We start from the raw sequence: 24,845 nt of genomic DNA on the forward strand, positions 1-24,845 counted from the left end.
GCACATATATTAATTTTAATTTATATCAAAAACGATTTTAATGGCTTGACCCTTTCCATCTCTCTCATCTCGTAATTTTGCATCTCCGTTTGCGCCTTTGATTGTGATTTGGTCGACAATGGCTTCCTTTGATCAATGCTCCCTTTTTCGACCATAGCTCCCACCTCAGGTTGTAAACTAGTAATCATTATCTCTATGTGACTATCTGTGTCGATGCTTCGATATCCAATAGTTTGACACTTGCTGCCGCCACTATTGGTAGCTATTTGCTGCTATTGTTGTTGGTAGTCATTTGTCATCACTCCCTGATAAAATGCCAGGCCATCTCTTTTTATAGCCCCTCTCCTTTGAGATCCTTCTCGTGTGATCAATAGAAGGAATCGAGCTGCGGTATGATCGGCACGAGCGTGCCAATGAAGTCTTGTTGTCAGTCTTGTGTCGGAACAATAAAAACTGCCGGTCTTGAGTGATACGGGTCAGCAAAGGAAACATAGCGGAATGATGCTTATTGTGCACCAATAAAAGTTCCTAGATTAAGAAATTTATGATTTACTGTTCACTTTACTCTTTTCGAAATTTGGTACAGATGTTGGTCGGTTGCATATGCTCGGAATGGCCATAATGCTTCTGATTAAATTTGTTGCAGAGAATGGCATTATGCTTATATTTGGTGCACGTACTTACTAGATTGATCTTTCAAAGTTGCGTGCATAAATTTGGTCATTTGAGCGTTTCATTTTACTATTTTGAAATGTAGAAAGTTGATGAGAAGGCTATATCTGAAGTTCTTCGCAAAGTTTTGGACAACTACATTAAATGGTGTAAATACTTGGGTATTCGGGTAGCTTGGAACAGGTATGCCCAAAATGTAGTTTCTCGAAGTTAGTTTTATTGTCAGAATGTTGATGAAGACTAACTTTATTTTGCAGCTTAGAAGCATTGAATAAGAACCGGAAAATCATTTTGATTTCTTTATATTATCTAATATGGGGTGAAGCTGCTAATGCCCGTTTTCTTCCTGAGTGCATTTGCTACATATTTCATAATGTAAGTATCATTCTTGTTTTTCTTTTTGGTACTACTTTATTGAGATGCATCGTTGTTGCTATTCCTTTTAGGATGATCATAGTAAGTTTGTTTGATTCTTCTTCATGATGTTTTCTTGGAAAGTTTTCCAATTTTTTGATGTTCTTTTGCTATTTACGGTTGTTGGTATACTATCTGACATATGCCTATGCTTAGTATAACTTCCTTTTGTGTTTACTTTTGAATTTATTTATGGGCTGCAAGTAGTTACATGCACGCCCAGATCCTCTCAAATCTAGTTGGGATCAAGTTGAAATCATTGATATGTGAATTACTGTGTCTGCAGATGGCAAAGGAGTTGGATGCAATCCTTGATTCACATGAAGCTTCATCTGCAAAAAGCTGTATCTGCTCAGATGGCTCTGTTTCATACTTGGAACAAGTCATATGTCCCATATATAATATTATGAAAGCGGTGGGTTCACATAGAAGTAACTTTCAAGTTTAAGCTACAATGTTTACCTTGTCACTAGGCACTATTTACTAATTTTCACTATCCTATTGATGGGGTATTAGCTCTATAGGAGTTTTAAGTTGAATGGGTTTCACATGCTTGAAGATATGCTTGGAATTTGATTGCTGGAATATCTTTGTCTGTTACAGTAGCTTTAGGACTTTCTTTTGAGAGAAAGGAGGGAAAATACAACCCCTGTACTCACATAAGTGTCAGGGACTTTATTCGTGTTAGTTCTCAATTGTACCTTTGAGATTAAATATGTTTGTGTAGTTTGTAGTTATAGTTTCTGGTTTACTACTACCTGCTTTGTTCAGAACAAACTATCACTCCTCAGTAGATCAATTCAAAGTCCAAGCTATTCAGCGAAGATATTTGCTAATTTTATTGCAAGATCCAGATTATGTTGCAAAGAGGAACCATTCTTGGGCGTAAAGTATACTTTAATATGAGATAATTATATTTCCATTGCATCCTATTGAAAGTATACAGGATATTTTATTTGTTTTGATCTGGAATATAAAAACTTTACCAATGAGGTTTATAACTCGAGTATTCGCAGCGAAGAGGAGAGGCACGAAGTTGGATCTGTTGAAAAGCCATAACTCCCAATTATGTCTAAAATTTGAAAATGAGATAGTAGATTGATGACATTTTTTTTTTTTGGATTCTCTATCTATTATTTCATCTCCTAGGAGATTATTGTGACAAGAAAGGGATTCAAATTCTTTTGTTATTCTTCATTATTTGTCTCTATTAGTTGTTTACTGTCATGTTTAAGAAAGCTTATCCAAAAAATTACGGGGAATAAAAATCTCTTTACATGATGTGTTCTATTTATTATAAGTGTGCTGTGTGAAACGGTGGCACGTTAGGTAGCTTTATCTCTTTAATATGCTTCAGATCCTTCAGATTGAATCATCATTACAAAAAAAATAATGGTTGTCTAAATTCCCTTGTTTACTAATTTCTCTGCCAATTTTCAGGAAGCTGACAGAAACAATAATGGAAAAGCTGCTCACTCTGCTTGGAGGAATTATGATGATTTCAATGAATTTTTTTGGTACTCTTAGTCACTTTGGTTTATTAGAACTGTTTTTTGCTGCCTTGTTAGTACTTAATCCTACTAACATGTAGGTCACCTTCTTGCTTTGAGTTGAGCTGGCCGCTAAGAAAGGAGTCACCATTTCTACTAAAGCCAAACAACCGGAAGAGGGTAAGCTCTAAATGTCTCAATTCAATTAGCTTATTTTTCAACAAATTGCAGCTTTGATGCTATTGTCAACTGGCTTGATATTAAGTTTATAATTTTATGTGGTAGTTCATTAATGTGCAGTTGATCTTTATCTGTAAATTTTGTTCTTTCATTATCTCAATACCTATTTGTTCTTCCCCCAAGCTTTTATCAGTATTATAGATTCTTTTAAAAAAATCCTTTTCTTCATGGCTTTCTTTTTATTTAACAATTTGGCATCTGCACTCCATTATCTTCTTATATGCCGGCAAAAGTTTAGTCATCTATGCTGTTTTATGACTTGAGGTGTTGGTTAGTCTTATTTCTTTTATGAAATATCATTAAGATACAAGTTTTGAAATGATTTCACCTGTGATGTTTTTCTATTTTGTGCACTTTGCAGTGTTAAAGGATCCTTTATACTTATGCAAATCTGTTATAATATGCCTACTATTTGTGACCCTTGCTTTTGCAGACAGGGAAAACTGGCTTTGTTGAGCACCGGACATTTCTGCACTTGTATCGCAGTTTTCATCGACTATGGATTTTCCTTTTCTTAATGTTCCAGGTTTAAAATAATTCTTTCAATGGTTTCTTCCAGTTTGTTGTTTTCCAGCTGTATGATAGATGTTATCCAGAATATGCTATGAATTTATGCAGGTGTTGGCAATTATAGCTTTCCATGATGGGCACATCAATTTGAATTCCTTTAAAGTAGTACTTAGTGTTGGACCAGCATTTTTTATCTTGCTCTTCATTGAGAGTACGTGACTGTTTTACATTCTTACCAATTCGTGTGATTTTTGCAGTTTTCACAATTTATCAGAAGCTCAATTTTATGACTCTATCAAGTTGTAGTATATATTTTTAAGGTTTTTTTTTATAAGTTTTGATTCTTACATTGCCTTTGTCTGTCCATCACTTATCATTCAGGCTGTTTGGATGTTCTACTCATGTTTGGGGCATATCGTACGACTAGAGGCTTTGCTATCTCAAGATTGTTTATAAGATTTGTCTTGTTTGGCTGCAGTACTGCATTTCTGACATATCTTTATGTGTGAGTTGAATGAAAATACACGTCATTCTTTCTTAAAGTCAAGAATTAGAAATTCCTCATACTTTTTTTTGACTTATCCAAATTCAGGAATGTTTTGGATGAAAGAAATAAAGCAAACTCAGATTCAACCTACTTTCGCATATACATCCTTGTTTTGGGTGTTTATGCCGCTGTTCGTCTAACGTTTGCAACTATAGTCAAGATTCCAGCATGTCATTCTCTATCAGATTTATCAGACAGATGGCCTTTCTTCCAGTTCTTCAAATGGATTTACCAAGTAATTTTATTTACTTATTGAATAATGATTTACTTTTTAACCCTAAGGATAAGTATTCTTACATTATTATTTGAATTATTAACTTCAGGAGAGGTATTTTGTTGGGCGTGGGCTGTTTGAGAAGACAAGTGACTTTGCCCGGTAATTTTGTGGTAGCATAGTATTGTGTATTGTTGTTGATTTTTTTTGAGTACAAATAGTTTATATTCTAGAATCCGATTTGGAATTGGTGGTAACATACAAGGAAACTGACTGTTGATATGTAGAGCCAATGATGAATTTATAGAATTTTATTTAGGCATCATCCTAAACTGGGCATGAGGAATATTGTAATACCAATGTGAACTTTTCCTCTTAGTTAGATTGATTTCTGTGCATATTCTGCATGGCTTTTGTGTTCTGTGTATATTGTTTTTTCCTCCCTTTCTCTTTAATTATTTGCTTGTGTAACAGATATGTTTTTTTCTGGCTGATCATCCTTGCCTGCAAGTTTGTGTTTGCGTATTATCTCCAGGCAAGCAGATTTACATTTGTCAATCTTTGTTGTTTCTAGCAAGTGATAGTTTACGGTTTTGCATCCTTCCTGTTCCTTGCTTATCTTCCCTTCTGATTTCTCTGATACATTGGCAGTTTTTTTTTTTAATTTTGTAGATTAAGCCACTAGTTGAGCCTACCAGAGCAATTGTTGATATGACAAATCTGCAGTACTCCTGGCATGACTTTGTATCAAAGGGTTAGTTTTGTTATAATGCCTGATGTTTGCTATGTTTACATCTGTTTTCAACTTAGAAACATTTGTTAAATTTTAGAGAAAATTTCATTAGCTTTTCTTTTTGCCACATAGTTTAGAAGATTGTGTTTACCTTCCATAACAAAATAGAAATAAATTAACCTCTCCCTCCATCAACACTAATAGGGAGGACTCTGTTCATCCACATGCTGCACGTGTGACAAGTCTGAGCGGGAGATGAAATTGTAATTTCATCTTATAAGTATTATTGAATGTGCTTCCTAAATCTTTCTACCCTTCTTTTGTTTTCTCAACGGTTTTATGTCTACATCTTATCATGACCTCTTATCAAATGAGTTCAAGTCTAAAAAAATACTTCATTCCTCTTGCATAGATATGGTTGAAAGAGTTTCCTTACCTCTTCTCCTCGTCCTCCTTGTTCTTTTTCTGTGATTTGGTTACTTGGTATAATTTGGTTGCTTGGGAATTTTCTATTGTATGTGCCATTCGACTTTCTTGTCATACGCTGATAATGCAAGATGCTGGATTAAAGGAATGGGATCTTTATGGAACAAAACCCTAATCTCATTCTTCCCAATTAATATAACCATTTAAATAATTTGTTGAATATCACTCAGCTATTGCGTGGGAGAAGAAAGATCCTTAAGATTACAAGGTATTTTGTTACTATCTTACGAACTATATGGGCAACACATAATATTTTAAACTACGGAGGGGCAAAATAAAAAAAGTAGGGAAACTGCGGGGGGTTAACAGAATCTTTATATAATTTTTAATGCACTCTATTACTTCTGTTTAGATTACAGATATTGTAGCTTGTGTGTATATACTGTATTCATCTATTTACATTTGTTTTACCCTTGTATGTTTTTAAAAGTTCTGTTTTCACGTCATCAGCTATTTCTGTCTTGAAAATGTTGAATTCTGAAGCTACTAGCACAAACACCTGTGCGATACACGAGCAAAAATTTGAGATTATTAAATATGAATTCAAAAATACAATGTGATTATCATGAAAAATTAATCTGTCTTCACTAAATAATATCATGGAAACTTTTTTTTTGTTTTTTTTCCCAAATCTTCTTTGTATATCTGAAACTCATATCTGCTAACCTGTTATCTCCTTAAGTTTGTCTCTTATGTCAACGGCAATCCTGCTTTGGGAAAGCTCTTGCAAAAGGGTTCGTGGCGGTTCATACTTTTCTCCATGGAAATTTAGGATCTCATCATTTGATGACATCGTTGCATAGGTCATTGGTAGCTCTAAGACCCAAGTGGCATACATTGCATGTACTACTTTGTTGCTTGCATATGAGTGACGCCAATTCTGGCTTCATATTTGATGCAGGTACACCCACCTCTATTAGATTTGTATTGCCAACAATTTTGAAATATAGGACTAGGATCCCTATGTGTACAGAGCAGGTGACACATACTTCTTGTACCAATTTTGAGGACATGGAGTTAAACTTGTAAATTTGGTGTTGAGATAATAATATCTATCTCCACTACTTTTAATTTCTTATATATCATTGAAACGCTATATTATTCACCCTATTTATATAAACATATCACATACTTATATCCACACGAATCATGTATACTTATGCTTACTGATGCAAAGAGATGGAAATCATATTTATTTGAAGGTAGCTGCGATCTCTATTCTGCATCTCTTTTGCTGCATTATCATCCCACAGGATGGGCTGTGTGCCTTCTTATATTTATTTGACCGTTCCGGCACGGGATCGCTATCGGTACCCTATCGGCATGATTGTGCTGACAACACACGAGTGTTGGGTTTTTGGGCCGTAAAAACTGCTTTTTGCATTGCGGAAACCCCGAAACCTCAAGCCACCGGATCCATGCGAAAACAAAAGATTATCACATACTTGTTTTTCTATTCCTAGATCTACTTTAGATCTACATGAAAAAGGAGATTACCCTCGGTGCGTGCCCTTCGCGTATCCCGCTTGTCCAAACGGTGCCGGATCTCGAGAGCGTCAAGTGCCGCTCCTCTACAAGTATCCACACGAACAAAATAGTGGAGAACCGAAACCACAAGTGTGCTAGCACCAAGAAGTTTCGGCCAAGAGCTAGAGGAGAGGGAGAAGAGAACTCAAGAGGAGGAAGAAGGCTTGAATGAGAGTGAATGAGAAAATGAATTCCCTCTACACAACTTCATGTGGCCGGCCACATTAAGGAATGGGAAGTTACAAACCTCCCAATCAATGCCATGAGTTACAAACCCCCTTTGTAACCCCCATGATGTGACAACCCTTGATGATGTGGAGCATCATCATTGGCCACCATTTATGCCATCTCAACTTGGTCAAGTCAAACATTGACCATGAGGTGGCATGAGTCAAGTCAAACTTGTCATGACATAGCATAAAGTCAAGTCAACCTTGACCATGACATGACATAAAGTCAAGTCAATCTTAACCATGATGTGGCATAAAGTCAAGTCAAACTTGACCATCAAGTCAAGTCAAACTTGACCATTAAGTCTTCCTTCTCAAGTCAAGTCAAACTTGACTTCTAATCTCCCAAGGTTGATCTAATCAATTCAACTAGTCTAGTTTGGATTACACTTAATCCAATTTGATTCATCACATGAATCTAATCCTCTTGGTTCATCATATGAACCTAATCTCCACCTAATTGCCCTTTGTGTGTGACCCTATAGGTTCTTGTAACGTTGGCAATGCTCCTAAACTCATTTAGAAACATAAGTAGTGAGCGGTATCTAGCAACATATCACTACTACCCAAGTTACAAGAATGTTGAGATCCAACATCACCATTGTGACTACTAATTGTTGACTACTAATTGTGACTCTTCACAATATGTGACCACCAGTAATCGCCTTTATAGTCCACCCAGTTACGGGTGACGTTTGACAAAGTCAAAGTAAGTAACTCCTTATGTAGGGAACCATGATGACTTCAGGTCCAAGGACTAATAGTCATACTAATAGCCACATGAGAAAGTATATGACACTCATATAACGATCCATGATACTTTCTCATGGCGGGCCATTCAGTATACATTCTCCAATGCATACCCATGTGTCAACTTGATATAGACCCGACCACGGTTCAGAACCGACGGTTCGACGGTTCGGAACCGCCGGTTCGACGGTTCATGGCAGGTCGACCCTTAACCTTAACCGCCCAAGACGGTTACGGTTCACGGTTCGGAACCGCCGGTTCACGGTTCGGTTCACGGTTCGCGACGATTCGCGACGGTTCAAGATTATTATATTAAAAAATTTAAAATTTAAAATTTATATAAAAGAAATATTGAAAAAAGAGAGAAAAGTTGATATAGTTTAATGGTGCGTATTCCTTTCTCTGGTTCGATCCTCACTAACGGCATGTAAATATAATTTTGAAATAAATATATAAATCAATTTATTGAATAAGTTTAATAAAAATGTTGTAGTATAGTGGTCTCTGTATCCATTTCTCATGCGGAACTCTCGGGTTTGATCCCCACCAATCGCGTACTATAATATATTTGAAATAATTATATTATATATAATATCGTATTGAAATTATGTATAAAAGTCATTGGGGTACAGTAGTGAGTGTCTACGTCTTTGATCGGTGAGAATTGCGTGTTCGTTCTCCATCAACGGGGTCTTAAAATTGACTTGAATTAAATAAATATAAATATAGTATATATATAATTATATTAATTTTATAAACAAAAGGCATTGTAGAACAGTGGTGAGTATATGCGCTTGTGTCCCGGGATGTCCTAGTTTGATCCCCAACATCGACGTGTTAAATTATAATTTAATTAAATAAAAATAAATATATTTTATATAAAAATGTATTGATAATATATACAAATGTATTAAAGTTAAAATAAATCATAAAATTAAAAAAAAAACCAAACCGGCTGTTACTGTTGGAACCGGCGGTTCAACCCGCCGGTTAACCCAGTCCGCCGGTTCCAATGGGCTTGAACCGTAACCGGCCCGGCTAACCGGGTCAACCGGGCCAACTGGCCCGTTGGCCCGTTGACCCGGGCCGGGTCCGGGCCGGGTCCGGGCTGGACCCGGCCCGTGGTCGGGTCTAATCTCATATCCATGACTTGTGAGATCAAGTCATCGAGTCGACCTACATATTAGTCTCATCGCATTAACATTGTCCCTGAATGTTAATACTTGACTAAGAATTATTTAGAGTAGTGTTCTCTATATCATCTCACTATCGATTCAACTAATCGATTGATATAGATATGAATGCTCTATTCAAGGACGCTACTATACTTAGTTATTTGGCACCAATACAAGTAAGTATAATAACCACAATGAAATGCCTTTATAAATAGAAGTATGATACAATGACAACAATCATCATATGATTGGCTCTAGGGCTCTCACTAACAACGAGGATATGCATCCTTGTCCCACGGGACTGCTATCGGTACCCTACCGGCATGATTGTGTTGACAACTCGCGAGGATATGCATTCTTGTCCTTCTGAGCGCAATAGTAGGAATTGAATCAATGGAGAAATTGTAGTCGATTAAACTTACATCAAAGCAAACAATCAAAGAAATGAAGAGGTGGGCGATGGTTAACATATATCAAAATCAATATATATATATAATGTATATAACAGTGATATATACTATTATATAAGTGTTATATATCTAATTATAAACTTTTTATCTCAATATTTAACATATATATATATATATCTAGTTATATTGTAATTATAACTATATAAACACACATATGATAAATTAATAATTAATTTAGCAAATAGGTAATTAATTATTATAATTATAATATATAAATTTATATTATTATTATTATTAAAAAATATAAATAAATTAATGTATAACATACAACAACAACCAAGTATTATCTCATTAAGTGGGGTCGACTATATGGATCCTTTGCGACTCTCATCTTTTGCTTATGTGTTCGAGTCTTAGTCGAACATTTAGTTCCATATAACATAGTACATCTAGTTGTCATTTTGTAGAACTTCCTTTAAGTTTTAAAAGTACTTTACGATCACAAAGAACACTTGATCTTGAGATCACGGGGTCGAGTCGTAGAAACAACCTCTTGCAAAATGCAAGGTAAGACTGCGTACAATTAACCCTTCTTCGAGATTCTGCATTGGTGGGAGCTTCGTGCACCACACTTGACACTCCTCCATTTCAACCATCTTATTTGTATTCTATATAAGTCATCTAAAAGTTTCACTTTCAACGTTTCTCGCCAAGATTCGAGTTTAACATTTACTTCCTCATGTGTCTCATCTACCAAAACAATATCATTTGCAAACATGCACCGTGATTTCGTGTCTTAGATATGTCCAATGAGTTAAAGAGATAGAGACTTGGAGTTGATATTTGATGTAATTCTATCTTTATGGAAAACGCTTTGGTTGCTTGGAGAGCTATGACCTACTTAAATTATCTAAGTAAAGTAGGTCATCTACTCTTTCATAAAAAAGAATACCTCTTCCATCGCTCATTTATTTCCTCATCCTTTAGTAGTGTCCAATTCATTCATTTTTAATGTATCTTATTTGGATAAGATATCTTGTCTTTCTCTCTTTAACTTTAGTTATTCTATAAATGTCCTTTTAAGCGTTTAAAAATTTCATTCTTAGCTATTGTATACTTTTTAATGTTTTTCTTGTTTTTACAAGTGTAGCATGCCTTATAGGCTATTCTTTTTTTCCTTCACTTTCTCATTCTAACACTAAGATTCTTCATTTAGTAGTGCACGCCCTTTGACTCATTGACTACATTCTTGATTATCATTTTCAACTTTAATGCTATTTTATCCTATGTTGTATTCGAGTAGTCATGTATTTCTTTTAATATTTGTACTCCTGCCATCTCTTTAAATATGTTTTGCTTCCAATCTTTTAACTTCCACCACTCGATTCAAGGAGTTATGTATGTTTTTCTTCTATTGATACTTTGTTTGATGCGCATATCTACTACTATTAATTTATATTGGGTAGTTAAGTTTTCTTTAAGGATGAGCTTACAATCTTTAGAAATTTTTTATTTTTCTTCGTAATAATAAGAAAGTAAATTTGGGACTTATTACTTCCATTTTTGAATATGACTAAATGTTCTCTTTTCTTAAAAAATATATTAACTAGTATAAGTTCATATGCTATTACAAAATCTAATATATATATTTTTTCATTTCTTGTTCCATACCCATAACTCCCATGCATTTTATCATATTTCTCATTTTTTACTTTTATATGTCCATTTAGATTCTTTTTAATTTAAATCATTTCGTTTGGCAGAATTTTTTTAATACTCTATTTAGGTCTTCCTAAAATGTAGATTTTGTGCCTTCATATAATTTCATTAATTACATTAATAGTTTCTTTTGCCACAACTATCTAGAGAGCTATAATCATTTCTTCCTTTCTAACTGCTTTTATTACTTCATTCTTTAGTGAACTATCTACAATAATACTTATTCTATTTCTTGTTTTATTCCTTGTGTATCATAATTTAAAACCCGAATTCTTTATCATTTTTGCCTCTCTTTTATTCATTTTATCTCTTGTATATACAAAATATTAATTCTTTCTCTTAATAATTGTATATATTACCTCTATTGCTTTACTAGTGAATGTTCTTAGTTTTATATTCCATATCTTAGACAATTAATTTTTCTATAATATTTATTTTTATCCAACCTTATAATGTGAGAACTCTTGTATATTTAACACTACACTTGAGTTCTTATGGAGATTTCGCGATCATTGTCTAGACGTAACAATCAGACCCTGTAATGCATTTTTTCCAGAGAATAATCTAGCATTAGTATATTAGTTTGATGGATCTATGCATTGAAAGTTTGCTTGAATTTGATATTGATTGACAATCTAACGTAACTCTCATTTTTTTCATCTAGGTTTGAGACTGACATTGACGATTTTAAAAATATAATTTTATAAAAAAATTTTAATTGAAAATTTTAAAATTTTATTTACAATTTGAATTAATCAAGCTTTAAATTATTTTTTAAAAACATAATTTTATAAAAAATAATTTAAATTTTAAAAAATATTTAATTTTTTTTAAAAATTCTAAAAATAAATAATATTAGAATTTTGTAAATAATTTTAAAATAGTTTTAAAATTTTTAATCTGTTAAAAATTAAAAAAATATTTTAAAAATTTTTAAATAAATTTAGTTATGAAACTGTAATATAAATTATGTATATTAATATATAAATTAATATTTAATTAATATAATTATAGTACTTAGATTTATATTTTTGTTATTATTTTTTTATATTAAATAAAAATGTAAATATGTTAAAGTAAAAAAGTAAAAAATATTTAATTAAAAAATTTTAAAGTTGTGTTTATAATTTATCCAAATACTAATCAATCAAATCTTAAATTTATTTTATTTTTTAAACTAATTTTGAAAATTTAAAAAACATTTCAAATTTTCAAATATAATTCTAAAAAGTAGTAAACAATTTTAAAATTTTTTTATTGTTAATTTTTTTAAATATATGATTTTAAATGTTTTAAATAAATTTAATTTTAGAGTTGTAATATAAATTATATATATAAATCTATAAATTATAATTTTTTATTATATATTATATAAAATATATGCATTTATAGACTGTAACTTATTAGTAATCTTAAAAATATAAATTTTAAATTTATATTTTCCTACATCTGTTGTAAAAATTTAATAGATATTAAGCATCTGAAGAGAAAATATCGAAATTTGAACTCAGTAATAGACATCTAAAATAAATTCAATAATGAGCATTTATAATAATCAAATATTAATAAAAATAAAATTTTAATTAATATACACTAATATTATAAATCTAAAAAAAATATTGGAATCATATTAGCACGATACGATATTGACACCGTATCGTTTTGATTTCTGATGGAAACCTCGACACTCGAAATTTTAAATCATGGTTTGAATTTTTTAGCTCTTTATTCAATATGTTGTAAACTCTTTTGTTGCCTTATGTGGTGTTGAGAATAGGTGGTCACGTGTAGGAAATAGTTGTAGAACATGATGAAATTTCACCTATAGCGAATAAACTCTAACCTCTATTATAAACCTGGATAAAGGAGGATGGCTGCGTTAGGTTGTTAGCCGATGGTAAGATATAGACAAATGTTATGTATGGATCCATCAAATTATTGTGCTAATGCTATGTCATTCTTGGGAATATGTTGTAGAGTATGCTGTTACGCCTTGGCAAGTATCGCTACATCTCCATGAGAACTTGGGTATAATATTAAATATGCTTACACTTTAGGTTGATCCTAGGTTGGATAGGAATAAACATTATGAGACTATTGATTGTTTTAGATTTGAAACATGGAGCGTAGGAATATTAATTGGGAAGGCAATGAGGGTAGTAGATTTGATAATTAGGAGAAGAATTAATATTGTGTTTACAAGAGACAAAATAGATAGGGGAAAAGGCAATGATGATAGAGGACTCAAATAGACATAAGTAAAACAAAAAATGGACTAGATATTATCGTAGATAGTTCGTTAAAGAAAGTAGTAAGAGCAATTAAAAGGGAGATATGATTATTGCTCTCAAGATAGTGGTTGCAAAATAAATTATTAATATAATTAGCATATATGTATTTCAAATAGGATTAGATGGAGATACCAAATATAAATTTCTAGGAGACCTATATGAGATAGTATAAAAAATTTTAACAAACAAGATGATTTTAATAGAAGGAGATCTAAATGAGCATGTAAGAGTAAGAAATGAGGAATATGATAGGGTGCATATGGGCTATGATTTTAGAACAAGAAGTGAAGAAGGAAAAAGTATATTGGATTTCGTGATAGCATATAAATTTATAATAGCTAATATCTTTTTCAAGAAGAGAGAAAAACACTTGGTTATATTCAAAAGTGAGAATGATAAGTCGCAAATTTACTTTTTTATGGTTAGAAAGATGTAAAGAAAAATTTGTAGAGATTATAAGGTCATCCTTAGAGGAAACTTAACCATCCAACATAGTGACATACCCAACATATGGTAGTTGTGCTAGATATGCATTTTAAGCATAATATTAGTAGAAGAAAAATGTACGTGACTCTTTAAGATCAAGTGGTGGAAATTAAAGGATGGCAAGCATTTGGAGAAATACATGACAAATCGAATCAACATGTGATGATATAGCGTTAAATTTGAAAACAATGACCAAGAGCGTACTAGATGAGGTAAAAGGATGAATACCATTAAATTAAAAATTTTGATGGTGAAATGAAAAAGTACAAGAGAAAGTGGTGGAATGAAAAAATATAGTATGCTTGCAAGAACGAAGAAATCTTAAAAAAGTATGCAATAGTCAATAAAGTAGTGAGTGATGCTAGGATTAAAATTTCGAATGCATGTATCAACAATTTGATACAAAAGAAGATAAAAGAGACATCTATATAATAGCTAAAGCGAGTAGAGGAAGACAAGAGATTTTACCCAAATAATATACATTAAAAATCCAATCGTGAAGGATGAGGGAATAAAGAGATGATGAAAGATGTATTTTCATTAACTTTTTAATGAAGGTATAGGTAACCAACTTAGTTTATGAAATTTAAGTAGGTCAGAAGAATATAGAAATTTAAATTTTTATTAGATAATTCAAATTTCAGAAGTAGAATATATATTGAATGGGATAAAAAATCGAAAAGCGGTTGGATCAGAGGATATTATAATAAAGGTATGGAAGTGCTTAAGAAAGCAGAGTATTGAATGACTTATGCCATCATTCAACTTGATATTAAAATAGAAAAATAATTATGGAAGGAGATTAAGGTGATCGAAAATCAATTTAGATTCGTGCCTAAAAGGTTGATGATAAAAGCTATACATATATTTTTCAACAATTGATTAAAAAATATATTTATTGACCTAGAAAATTTTATGATAGAGTTCCGAGAAAAATTATGTGGAGAATTCTAGAAAAGAATGGAGTTAGTTTAAGCATATATTTGAACCAAGTAAGCATATGGATGAAAATGTAGTTTGAGCATATATTTGCATGTTGTTTACAAATGATATTGTTTTGGTCAATGAGACACATGGATCAGTAAATGCAAAGCTCAAATATTCACGAGAGACATTGAAATTAAAGGTTTCAGGTTTAGCTGAATAAAGACAAAATATGTTAGTAGTAGACATTGTAACACAATTGTTAAGACATGAGATGATGAGTTACATGTAATTGGAAGTTTTAAGTATTTAAGATTCTTTTGCAAAAGGATGGAAGAGTTGATAGAGATTTTTTTACATAGGATATAAGGATTGAACTAGAAAAAAGTGTCAGGTGCTCTTTGTGACCATAAGATACCTGTAAAATTTAAAGGGTAATATTATAAAATGGTGGTTAGACTTTCTATATTAATATTGGGTTATGAAGCAAGTACACGAGTAGAAGACGAGAGTCGTAGAGTTGAAGATCTTAAGGTAGAAGTTTGGATATACGAGGATGGTCATGATAAAAAATAAGAACATTAGAGAGAAAGTCTAACTTGCACTCATTTAGGGTAAACTCTGAGATACGCATTTAAGATAGATGACCAAGAAATGCCCTAACTAGGTGATGTGAGACCATGATAAATATGCACATTAATCGAGGAAGACCAAAGAAGACTTGGTTAGCAATATAGATGAGGATATAGGAGGAGATTGAGCCCAATGACATATGAGAATCTATATAGCTATCCTACTTAGTAAGATAAAGGTTGGTTGTTGTTGTATAAAATTCTATTGATCATTTCTCACTCTAAAAGTTCATCATCGTTAGTCATGATAAAGAGGTTTTCTGCGAGTTAAAGGTCTTTGTTCTCTGTTCTCAGACACTCATCGATATAATCCTTTATTCATGAATTACAATGTTGAATCTTGCTCATGGAACAATCAAGATGATGTTTCAACAGACTTACCAAAAAAAAATGGTGGACCTATCCAATTACTTTGTGTTCTGCCAAGACATCCTGACTTGGTTTATCCGATCTACATCTTTCTATTTAAGTTCATATGTTGCTGTTACATTTTCCCTTAGTGTTTTTAGAATTCTCATTGTTCAGTACCATGATGTAAGATTTTCTGCTTCGTGCATATGTTAGGTTGAACTTTAGTCATATGAAATCAGTGTACTCAATGCTGAATGCGGCCATGTTGTTGTATTATAAACCAAACTTTAGTATTATCTGAGTTCTCATTGTTCTATTCCTTATGTAAGGTTTTCTGTCTGCTTTGTGCATATGTTAGGTTGAACATTAGTCATATGAAATCGGTGTACTCAATACTGAATGCATCCATGTTCTAGTATTTTAAATCAAACTTCCAGTTTTATCAGAGTTCTCATTGTTCATTACCTTATCTGCTTCGTGCATATGCTAGGTTGAATGTTAGTCATATGAAACCAGTGTACTCAATAGTGAATGCATCCATGCTCTAGTATCAAACTGAACAGGTGTACATTATAAATCAACTGAATAGGTGTACCAGTATATGTATCACCACGATTGTTAGCATAGTGTTTTGGCACCTTAATTTTTGAAGCTGTCATTGTAACTTGGGTTCAATATAAGTGTTAGTTTCTTTCAAACTAACCTGTAATTTTTACCACATATGGGCGGGTAACGCTATTAATAAGGTGTTAAAAAAGCAGAATTCAAATGTTATATGCATTTAAGAAGCATCGAGTGTGAATGGTAAAGATGGATTCTTAAGATTATTTATTTATTTGTTTATTTTGATGTGCTGCATTGTGATTCATGTTTTCAAGTGTTTGAAAAGGGAAGTGAGATACTATGCAGTTCTTCATACGTAAGTTTGTTGATACGAGGCTAACTACAACTTGCATAAGTTATCACTTTGTTTCATGTAGAGACCAAAGTAACCATGTAGAATGTTAACACTTGGAAGTTTAGATCTCCTCTTAATGGTTATAAACAATTGTGTCCTTATTAAGTTTAGATAAAGTTATACATAAGTGTAGTTTCCTAGCTCTTGTTTAGCTTTTTGTTTTTCTTACAGATAGTCTACCTATGGAAGTCTGAACCACACAAAGATATATGATTTGTTAATAGGAACTGTGATCTGAAACACCTAGTTATTGATCAAAATTCATTCCTTGTGCCAGTAGAGGTGTAAACAAAACTTGCTGCTAAGCTTCATAGGCTTGAAAAATCTGAATAAGTCAACAATGGTCTTGAAATTCTGTCAGCCACACTTATACAGATCACTTCATTTCTAATTATGTCCATCTGACCCATGCTAATTTAATGCACACCAAAATACTTGGGAATTTGTTGTGATTCTTGCTGAGACATGTATAAACTTTTTCCTAATCTTCAATATCAGTCAGTGCAAATTAATTACTGGCCAACAGATGCAGTTGACACCGAGTATGATTCAGCAGAAGGGCCAATGGATACAGTTGATGTTATCACGCTTGCCAATTTCGCCATGCAACCTAAGATTTTTCTTACATCATGCATTCTATGATAGAAGTTCGACAGATCTATGTACATGTTGATGTGTTGATGTTCCATTCCATGTTGTACATGATGGCCATCAATCATTAGTTGGGATGTGATCATGTTATGACTTTCATCCATTTAAAAAATATTTCTTTAGTTTTTCTTAGTACAATATACCAAGTGTACTATGCTTATTTTATTTGTTATATTCTAGCGTGGAAGATAGATTTTTTTTAATCTTTTTGAATGAGATGTGGGATTTGACTTTAATACTGGAAAAGTGTGGCATAACATTGCTAATTATTTTGTTTGTTATGCATCTCCAGGGAATCACAATGCTTTGACCGTCCTTAGTCTTTGGGCACCTATATTTGCTGTGAGTTTTTTTTTTCTGCTTCAATAACTTGAGGATCAATACTGCCTTATATTGTAGCAACAGTTGAAATATGATCATTTTAATATATTTCCAGATCTACCTCATGGATATACACATATGGTACACCCTATTATCTGCCCTTGTTGGTGGTCTGCTGGGTGCATTAGGTCGTCTCGGGGAGGTAATATTTCAAATCTTTGCCATCCTGGTCTGGAAAACTTCACAATTAGTAGAATTTCAGTTTTAATTGCTTATATGAAGGATCTCTCATTTGACTCATGACAGATACGTTCTCTCGATATGTTTCACAAACGTTTTGAGAGCTTTCCAGAAGCTTTTGCGAAAAATCTGGTCTCATCCCAAATGAAAAGGTGTCCATTCTACACCTCCACTTTTTACCCCTACTATCAGATATTTACTATGTGCTTTGTGACTCATTTTTCCTTAATTTTTTTGTTAGAGACACCCAAAACAGACTTCCTGCTCAGGTGAGACTTTATTTTGTATTAAAATCCATATTACACAAAGGCTCTGATTTATTTTACTAAAAACTTAAGTTCCAATGTAATTCCTTTCTGATGTGTGTTAAGAAGATATATATTCCATGGTTTGAAATCTCATATCATGCCTGGTGGTACGACCAAAACATAATGTTTGAATAAATTATCAAAATTCAAACACATGTAAATGTGTTGTATCAATCAAGATTTAAAATATCGAGCCATGTCGAGGTTTCGGTCCTGGACCGGAACGATACATTTTCGGTACCGTATCGTACCGTGCTGGTATAGTTTCGGTATTTTTAAAATATAAAATATATTAACTAAAATAAAAAATTTAATCTAAATATTTAAAAATTGTAAAATAATATGGAATCTTACTTTATTATAAGAGATAAACCCCTATTTATACACAAATATAGGGACCTATTTTAGGAGAATTATTCTATAAAAAAGAAAATAGAATATTTATCCCTAATATAATATCTAACAGAATATTTATCCCTAAATATTCTAACACTCCCCCTCAAGCTGGAGAATATAAATCATATGTACCCAGCTTGTTACATATGTAATCAATTCGAGGACCTCTCAGTGACTTGGTGAATATATCTGCTAGTTGATCCTGTGAATTAACAAAACTAGAAGATATTTCACCAGATATGACTTTTTCTCTGACAAAGTGACAGTCGACTTCAATATGCTTTGTCCTCTTATGAAAAACTAGATTTGAGGCGATATGCATAGCGGCTTGGTTATCACATATAAGTGACATTTGTGTAACTTCTTCAAATCTTAGCTTTTGAAGCAACTGTTAAGTGGAAGTTGAGGGAGCAACAGAACTTTGGACGATCTATGTAGCATGGGGAGGTAGGACGAGGAAGACGTGTTGCTCGTCGCGTCAAGGAAGACGCGCGACGAGAAAGCCGTTGCGATTGCTGCGTCGCGATGAGGAAAACGTGCGACGAGGAAGCCGTTGTGATTGCTGCGTCGCGACAAAGAAAACGCGCGACGAGGAAGGCGTGCTGCTCGTCGCGTCAAGGAAGACGCGCGACAAGGAAACCGCTGCGATTGCTGCGTCGCGACGAGGAAAACATGCGACGAGGAAGCCGTTGCGATTGTTGCGTCGCGACGAGGAAAACGCGCGACGAGGAAGGCGTGCTGCTCGTTGCGTCGAGGAAGACGCGTGACGAGGAAGCCGTTGCGATTGCTGCGTCGCGACGAGGAAAACACGCGATGAGGAAGACGTGCCAATAGAGGTGCCGCTTAAAGATCACCTCTGTTGATTTGGAATTGACAGCCGGAAGTAGTGAGCCAAGAGGAGAAGAAGTTGTCGGCAGAAGAGGGATCGCGAGAGAAGTCGCAATCCGGTCGAGAAGCGGAAGAGGGATCGCGAGAGAAGAAGTCGCGATTCAATTGTTAAAAATGACAAACAGAAATGCACGCGAGGAAAACGTGTGGCGAACAGAGAGCGGGCGGATAACCATAAACCCAACTTCGCTCTGATACCATGTTAAATAATATGGAATCTTACTTTATTACAAGAGATAAGCCCTATTTATACACGAATATAGGGACCTATTCTAGGAGAATTATTCTATAAAAAAGAAAAATAGAATATTTATCCCTAACAGAATATTTATCCCTAAATATTCTAACAAAAAAAAAAAAATATTTTTTAAAAATAATAAGCTAATTTTATGGATTTTATTAAAGCCTATTTAAATTATCCCGAACTATAGTTAGGAATTGATTATTAAAACTTAATTAAACCCTAAGTTAAAAAATAAAAAAAAAATCAAAAATCACGCAACGCGTGCTGCCCGCTTGCGGAGGCGTCACCGGGCCGGCGCGGCGCCTCCGGTGGCGTCGCTGAAGCCGCGCGACGCCTCCGGAGGCGTCACCGAGGCCACGCGACGCCTCCAGAGGCGTCGTCGCGCCCGGGCGACACCTCCGGCGGCATCGTCGGAACTGCGGTGCCGGTGCTGTGCCGATGCCGGTCCATCGGTGGAATGAAAAATTTCGTCTGTATCGCATGATACGGCTCAAATTTTTAATCCCTGGTATCAATCATGTCGATGAGTATAGTGTTATACTAACATTTGACACCATTTGGTATGGTACAAAATGCGTCAACATGAATTGAAATAATATTTGATATTTTTTTAACTTTTATTCTTGCAATAAAATATCAAAATTATATCATTTCATATGGCTCTTAGGAATATAGCCGAGTTTTCTTCTTTTTTTTTTCATCTCCTTCCTTCTCCGGTTCTCCACCGACATTACATGTCGAAATACTACTACGATACCAAAATATCATCGAAACTCCAATACGATTCGAGATTTTGAACATTGATATAGCCAACCAAAATGTTCAATGAAAATTGAAAAGATAGGTTAGAATTGAATACATGAATAAATTTGGGGATGGACTCCTATCTCCTGTTACTCTTGTTATTTATGCATTTATTTTTTAAGTGAGCCGCCTTTCTTTGGAATTTTCTTAACTTTGACTATGTTCTGGTTACAACAAATAATTTAGGCTACACGGTAAGTTAGCTATTTTTGTTAGTCGTTGGGTTGAAAAAATTGTTTTTTTGTTTCTATTGTAAAATTAGTAGAGACAAAAAGGTTGAATAAGAAAAAGGCTATTTTTAAAAATCCATGATCAGAACATTGTACCAATTTATATTTAACAGAGTTTTAGTTTATGACCAGAACGATGTGATTTTGATAATGTATTGTTCTGTGTTGATATAGTTTTGATATTTTTTAAATATAAAATATATTAGTTAAAAATAGGAAAATAAAAATTTTAACTTAAATATTAAAAAAATTAAAAATACAACAACAACATCAACCAAGTCTTATTCCACTAGATGGGGGTAGCTATATGGACCTTTCTTCGTTATTAGGCTCTATCCTCTACTATAACATCATTTATATTTAAATAAATTTTATCTTGTTTTATTATTGATAATCAAGTCTTTTTTGATCTTCTTCTTCCTCTTTGATGTGTACATTTGTCATAGTTTCACATTGCCTAATTGAAGCATCTATTGGTCGTCTACGTATATGTCCGTACCATTTTAAACGTGTCTCTTTGAGTTTTTTCTCAACAAATGCAATCTTGATTTTCTCTCTAATATTTTTATTTTTTATCTTGTCCATCCTCTTAAGTCATCGCTCAACATTCAGCTTCATATAACATAATAGGTCTGACCGTTGTTTTATTAAATTTTCATTTAAGTCTTAAAGGTACTTTATAATTACAAAGAACACTTGATGCACTCCTCTATTTCAACCATCTCGCTTGTATTCTATGTAAGATATTTTTCAATCCCTTTATCCTTTCGTAGAAATGATTTTAAATACTTAAAACTCTCAGGTGCAGATAACTCATCATTTTCTATTTTAACAATTGTCTTATTACGTCTAATATTACTAAACTTAAATTTCATATATTCTATCTTTACTCTATTAGGCTTAAAACCTTTTTGCATCTAGTTGAAGCATCTATTGGTCGTTTACGTATATGCCCGTAACATTTTAAACGTGTCTCTTTGAGTTTTTTCTCAACAGATACAGTCCTGATTTTCTCTCTAATATTTTCATTTTTTATCTTGTCCATCCTCTTGAGTCATCGCTCAACATTCAGCTCCATATAACATAATTGGTCTGACCGTTGTTTTATTAAATTTTCATTTAAGTCTTAAAGGTACTTTATGATTACAAAGAACACTTGACGCACTCCTCTATTTCAACCATCTCGCTTGTATTCTATGTAAGATATTTTTCAATCCCTTTATCCTTTCGTAGAAATGATTTTAAATACTTAAAACTCTCAGTTGCAGATAACTCATCATCGTCTATTTTAACAATTGTCTTATTACGTTTAATATTACTAAACTTAAATTTCATATATTCTATCTTTACTCTATTAGGCTTAAAACCTTTTCGCATCTAGTATTTTCTGTCAAGATTCGAGTTTAACATTTACTCCACGTGTCTTATCCACAAGAACAATATCATTTGCAAATAACATGCACTATGATATCATATCTTGGATGTGTACAGTGAGTTCATCCATGATTAGTATAAAAAGATAGAGACTTAGAGCTGATCCTTGATGCAATCCTATATTTATAGGGAATGTTTCGGTTAATCTGCTTGAAGTCTTCACTCTCGTCATTATATTTTTCACTCTCGCTATGATAATACCTCTTTTTTCTAGAATTTTTCATATAATTTTTCTTGGAACTCTATTATAAGTTTTTTCTAAGTCGACGAATACCATATGTAAGTCTTGCTTCTATTCTCGATACTTTTCAATTAGTTGTTTAAAAGGATGTATAATTTCTATTGTCGACCTTTCAAGCATAAATCCATATTGAACTTTGATTATCATGGTTTCTTTTTGTTATAAAATAACTAAAGAAATCTTATACTAATTACAAGATATAAGACCCTATTTATAGTTAGAGTTTAGGGCCTATTCTAGAAAAAGCCTATATAAAAAATAACAAATATTTATAACTAATACTCCCTCTCAAGTTGGAGCATATATATTAATCATGCCCAACTTGTTACAAAGATAATCAATTCGGATCCCATTTAAAGCTTTTGTGAAGATATTCTCTAATTGGTCTCCAGTTTTTACATATCCTATAATGATCAAGCCTTTTTGAATTTTCTCACGAATAAAATGACAATCAATTTCAATGTGCTTAGTCCCCTCATGGAACACGAGATTCGATGCAATGTGAATAACAGCTTGATTATCACACCATAGTTTTGCTGATATTGAAATTTTGAATCCTACTTCAGTCAACAGTTGATATATCTAAATTATTTCACACAGACTGTGCCATAGCCTATATTCTGATTCTGCACTGGATCGCGACACAACCTTTTGCTTCTTACTCTTCCATGATACTAAATTTCCTCCAACGAAGATACAATACCCTGAAGTAGACCTCCTATCCATTTTAGAACCTGCCCAATCTGTATCGGAAAAGCATTCGATATGAGTGTGGCCATGATCTTTATATACAATACCTCGTCCAGGTGCGCCCTTCAAGTAACACAAAATTTGCTCTAATGTTGCCCAATGATGAACCGTTGGAGATGACATTTACTGGTTAACAACACTAATTGAATATGCAATATCTGGACGAGTCAAGGTAAGATAATTCAACTTCCCAACCAACCTTCGATATCTGTCTGGATGTTCAAATAATTCTCCATCTGCTATAGGATCCACGTTCTGAGTTATTGGAGTACTACAAGGTTTTATCCCTAAGTTTCCCGTCTCAGTTAATAAGTCGAGAACATATTTTTTCTGAGATAGAAATATACCATTTTTACTCCTGATAACTTCAACACCTAAGAAATACTTTAGCATTCCTAAATCTTTTGTATGAAACTGAGTGAGAATGAAAGATTTGAGAGATGAAATTTCCGTAGTATCACTACCATTAATCACAATATCATCCACATACACAACTAACAGAATAACACCAGCTCCTGACTGCTTGTAGAACACAGAATGATCAGACTTGCTTTTTTTCATACCAAATTTTTCAACAACCTGACTAAATTTTCCAAACCAAGCACGAGGATTTTGTTTCAAACCATACAAAGTTTTTCGAAGACGACAAACTCGCCCCATCTCCCCCTGAGCAACGAAACCAGGAGGTTGCTCCATATACACCTCCTCTTGAAGATCACCATGAAGAAAAGCTTTCTTGATATCAAGTTGATGTAAAGGCCAATAATGAGTAGCAGCAAGAGAAATAAATAATCGAACAGATCTCAACTTTGCAACAGGAGAAAAAGTATCAGAATAATCCACACCAGATGTTCGAGCATAACCCTTAGCAACAAGACGAGCTTTTAATTTGGCAACTGACCCATCTGGATTGACTTTAACATTGAATATCCATTTGCATCCATAGCTTGCTTTCCTAGGGGTAGATCAACCAAGTCCCAAGTATCATTGTCATTTTGTAAAGAATCTCACCATGAAGAACAGAGGATGACATACGGTTAATGAGAAAACATGCAGTAGAAACCGCGTCTGCCCAAAAAAATTTGGGAACATTCATTTGAAATAAAAGAGCTCGTGCAGTTTCAAGAAGATGTCTATTTTTACGTTTAGTCACAATATTTTGGGATGGAGTATCAATACAAGAGGTTTCATGAAACATACCATTCTGACTCAAATAAGATTGAAATAGACTGGACGTATATTCCTTGGCATTATCACTTCGTAAAGTACGGATAAACACATTGAACTGAGTGTTAATTTCCGTACAAAAAGCACAAAATAGAGAAAATAACTCAGAATGATTTTTCATTAAATATAATCAAGTTACACGAGAATAATCATTCATAAAAGTGACAAAATACTTAAAATCAGGTTCAGACAGTATAGGACAAGGACCCCAAATATCAGAATGAACTAACTCAAAAAGACTAATAGCACATTTATTTATCCTTAGACTCGAACTAAGACAGTGATGCTTTACAAATTGACATGACTCACAATCTAATGAAGGCACGCTACTATATTGTGGACAAAGTTTCTT

The 24,845-nt window shown here is 33.3% G+C and overlaps 1 protein-coding gene across 1 annotated transcript in view; it reads left to right on the forward strand.

Annotated features, from left to right (window-relative positions):
• Window positions 1-24,845, forward strand: part of LOC141829494 (callose synthase 10) — a 119,908-nt gene that overhangs the window by 20,841 nt on the left and 74,222 nt on the right. Inside the window, exons 8-23 of the mRNA XM_074716984.1 lie at window positions 758-855; window positions 930-1,047; window positions 1,373-1,501; window positions 2,527-2,603; window positions 2,678-2,756; window positions 3,250-3,342; window positions 3,435-3,537; window positions 3,708-3,831; window positions 3,919-4,108; window positions 4,197-4,249; window positions 4,562-4,622; window positions 4,760-4,841; window positions 17,703-17,752; window positions 17,847-17,933; window positions 18,038-18,123; window positions 18,213-18,240. Coding sequence (XP_074573085.1) covers window positions 758-855; window positions 930-1,047; window positions 1,373-1,501; window positions 2,527-2,603; window positions 2,678-2,756; window positions 3,250-3,342; window positions 3,435-3,537; window positions 3,708-3,831; window positions 3,919-4,108; window positions 4,197-4,249; window positions 4,562-4,622; window positions 4,760-4,841; window positions 17,703-17,752; window positions 17,847-17,933; window positions 18,038-18,123; window positions 18,213-18,240 — 1,458 coding nt within the window. The remainder of the gene's footprint in view (window positions 1-757; window positions 856-929; window positions 1,048-1,372; window positions 1,502-2,526; window positions 2,604-2,677; window positions 2,757-3,249; window positions 3,343-3,434; window positions 3,538-3,707; window positions 3,832-3,918; window positions 4,109-4,196; window positions 4,250-4,561; window positions 4,623-4,759; window positions 4,842-17,702; window positions 17,753-17,846; window positions 17,934-18,037; window positions 18,124-18,212; window positions 18,241-24,845) is intronic.

Source organism: Curcuma longa, chromosome 5, assembly GCF_044706935.1.
Source record: "Curcuma longa cultivar G26 ecotype Majalengka, Jawa Barat chromosome 5, ITB_CL_G26_1.1, whole genome shotgun sequence".
NCBI lineage: Eukaryota > Viridiplantae > Streptophyta > Magnoliopsida > Zingiberales > Zingiberaceae > Curcuma > Curcuma longa.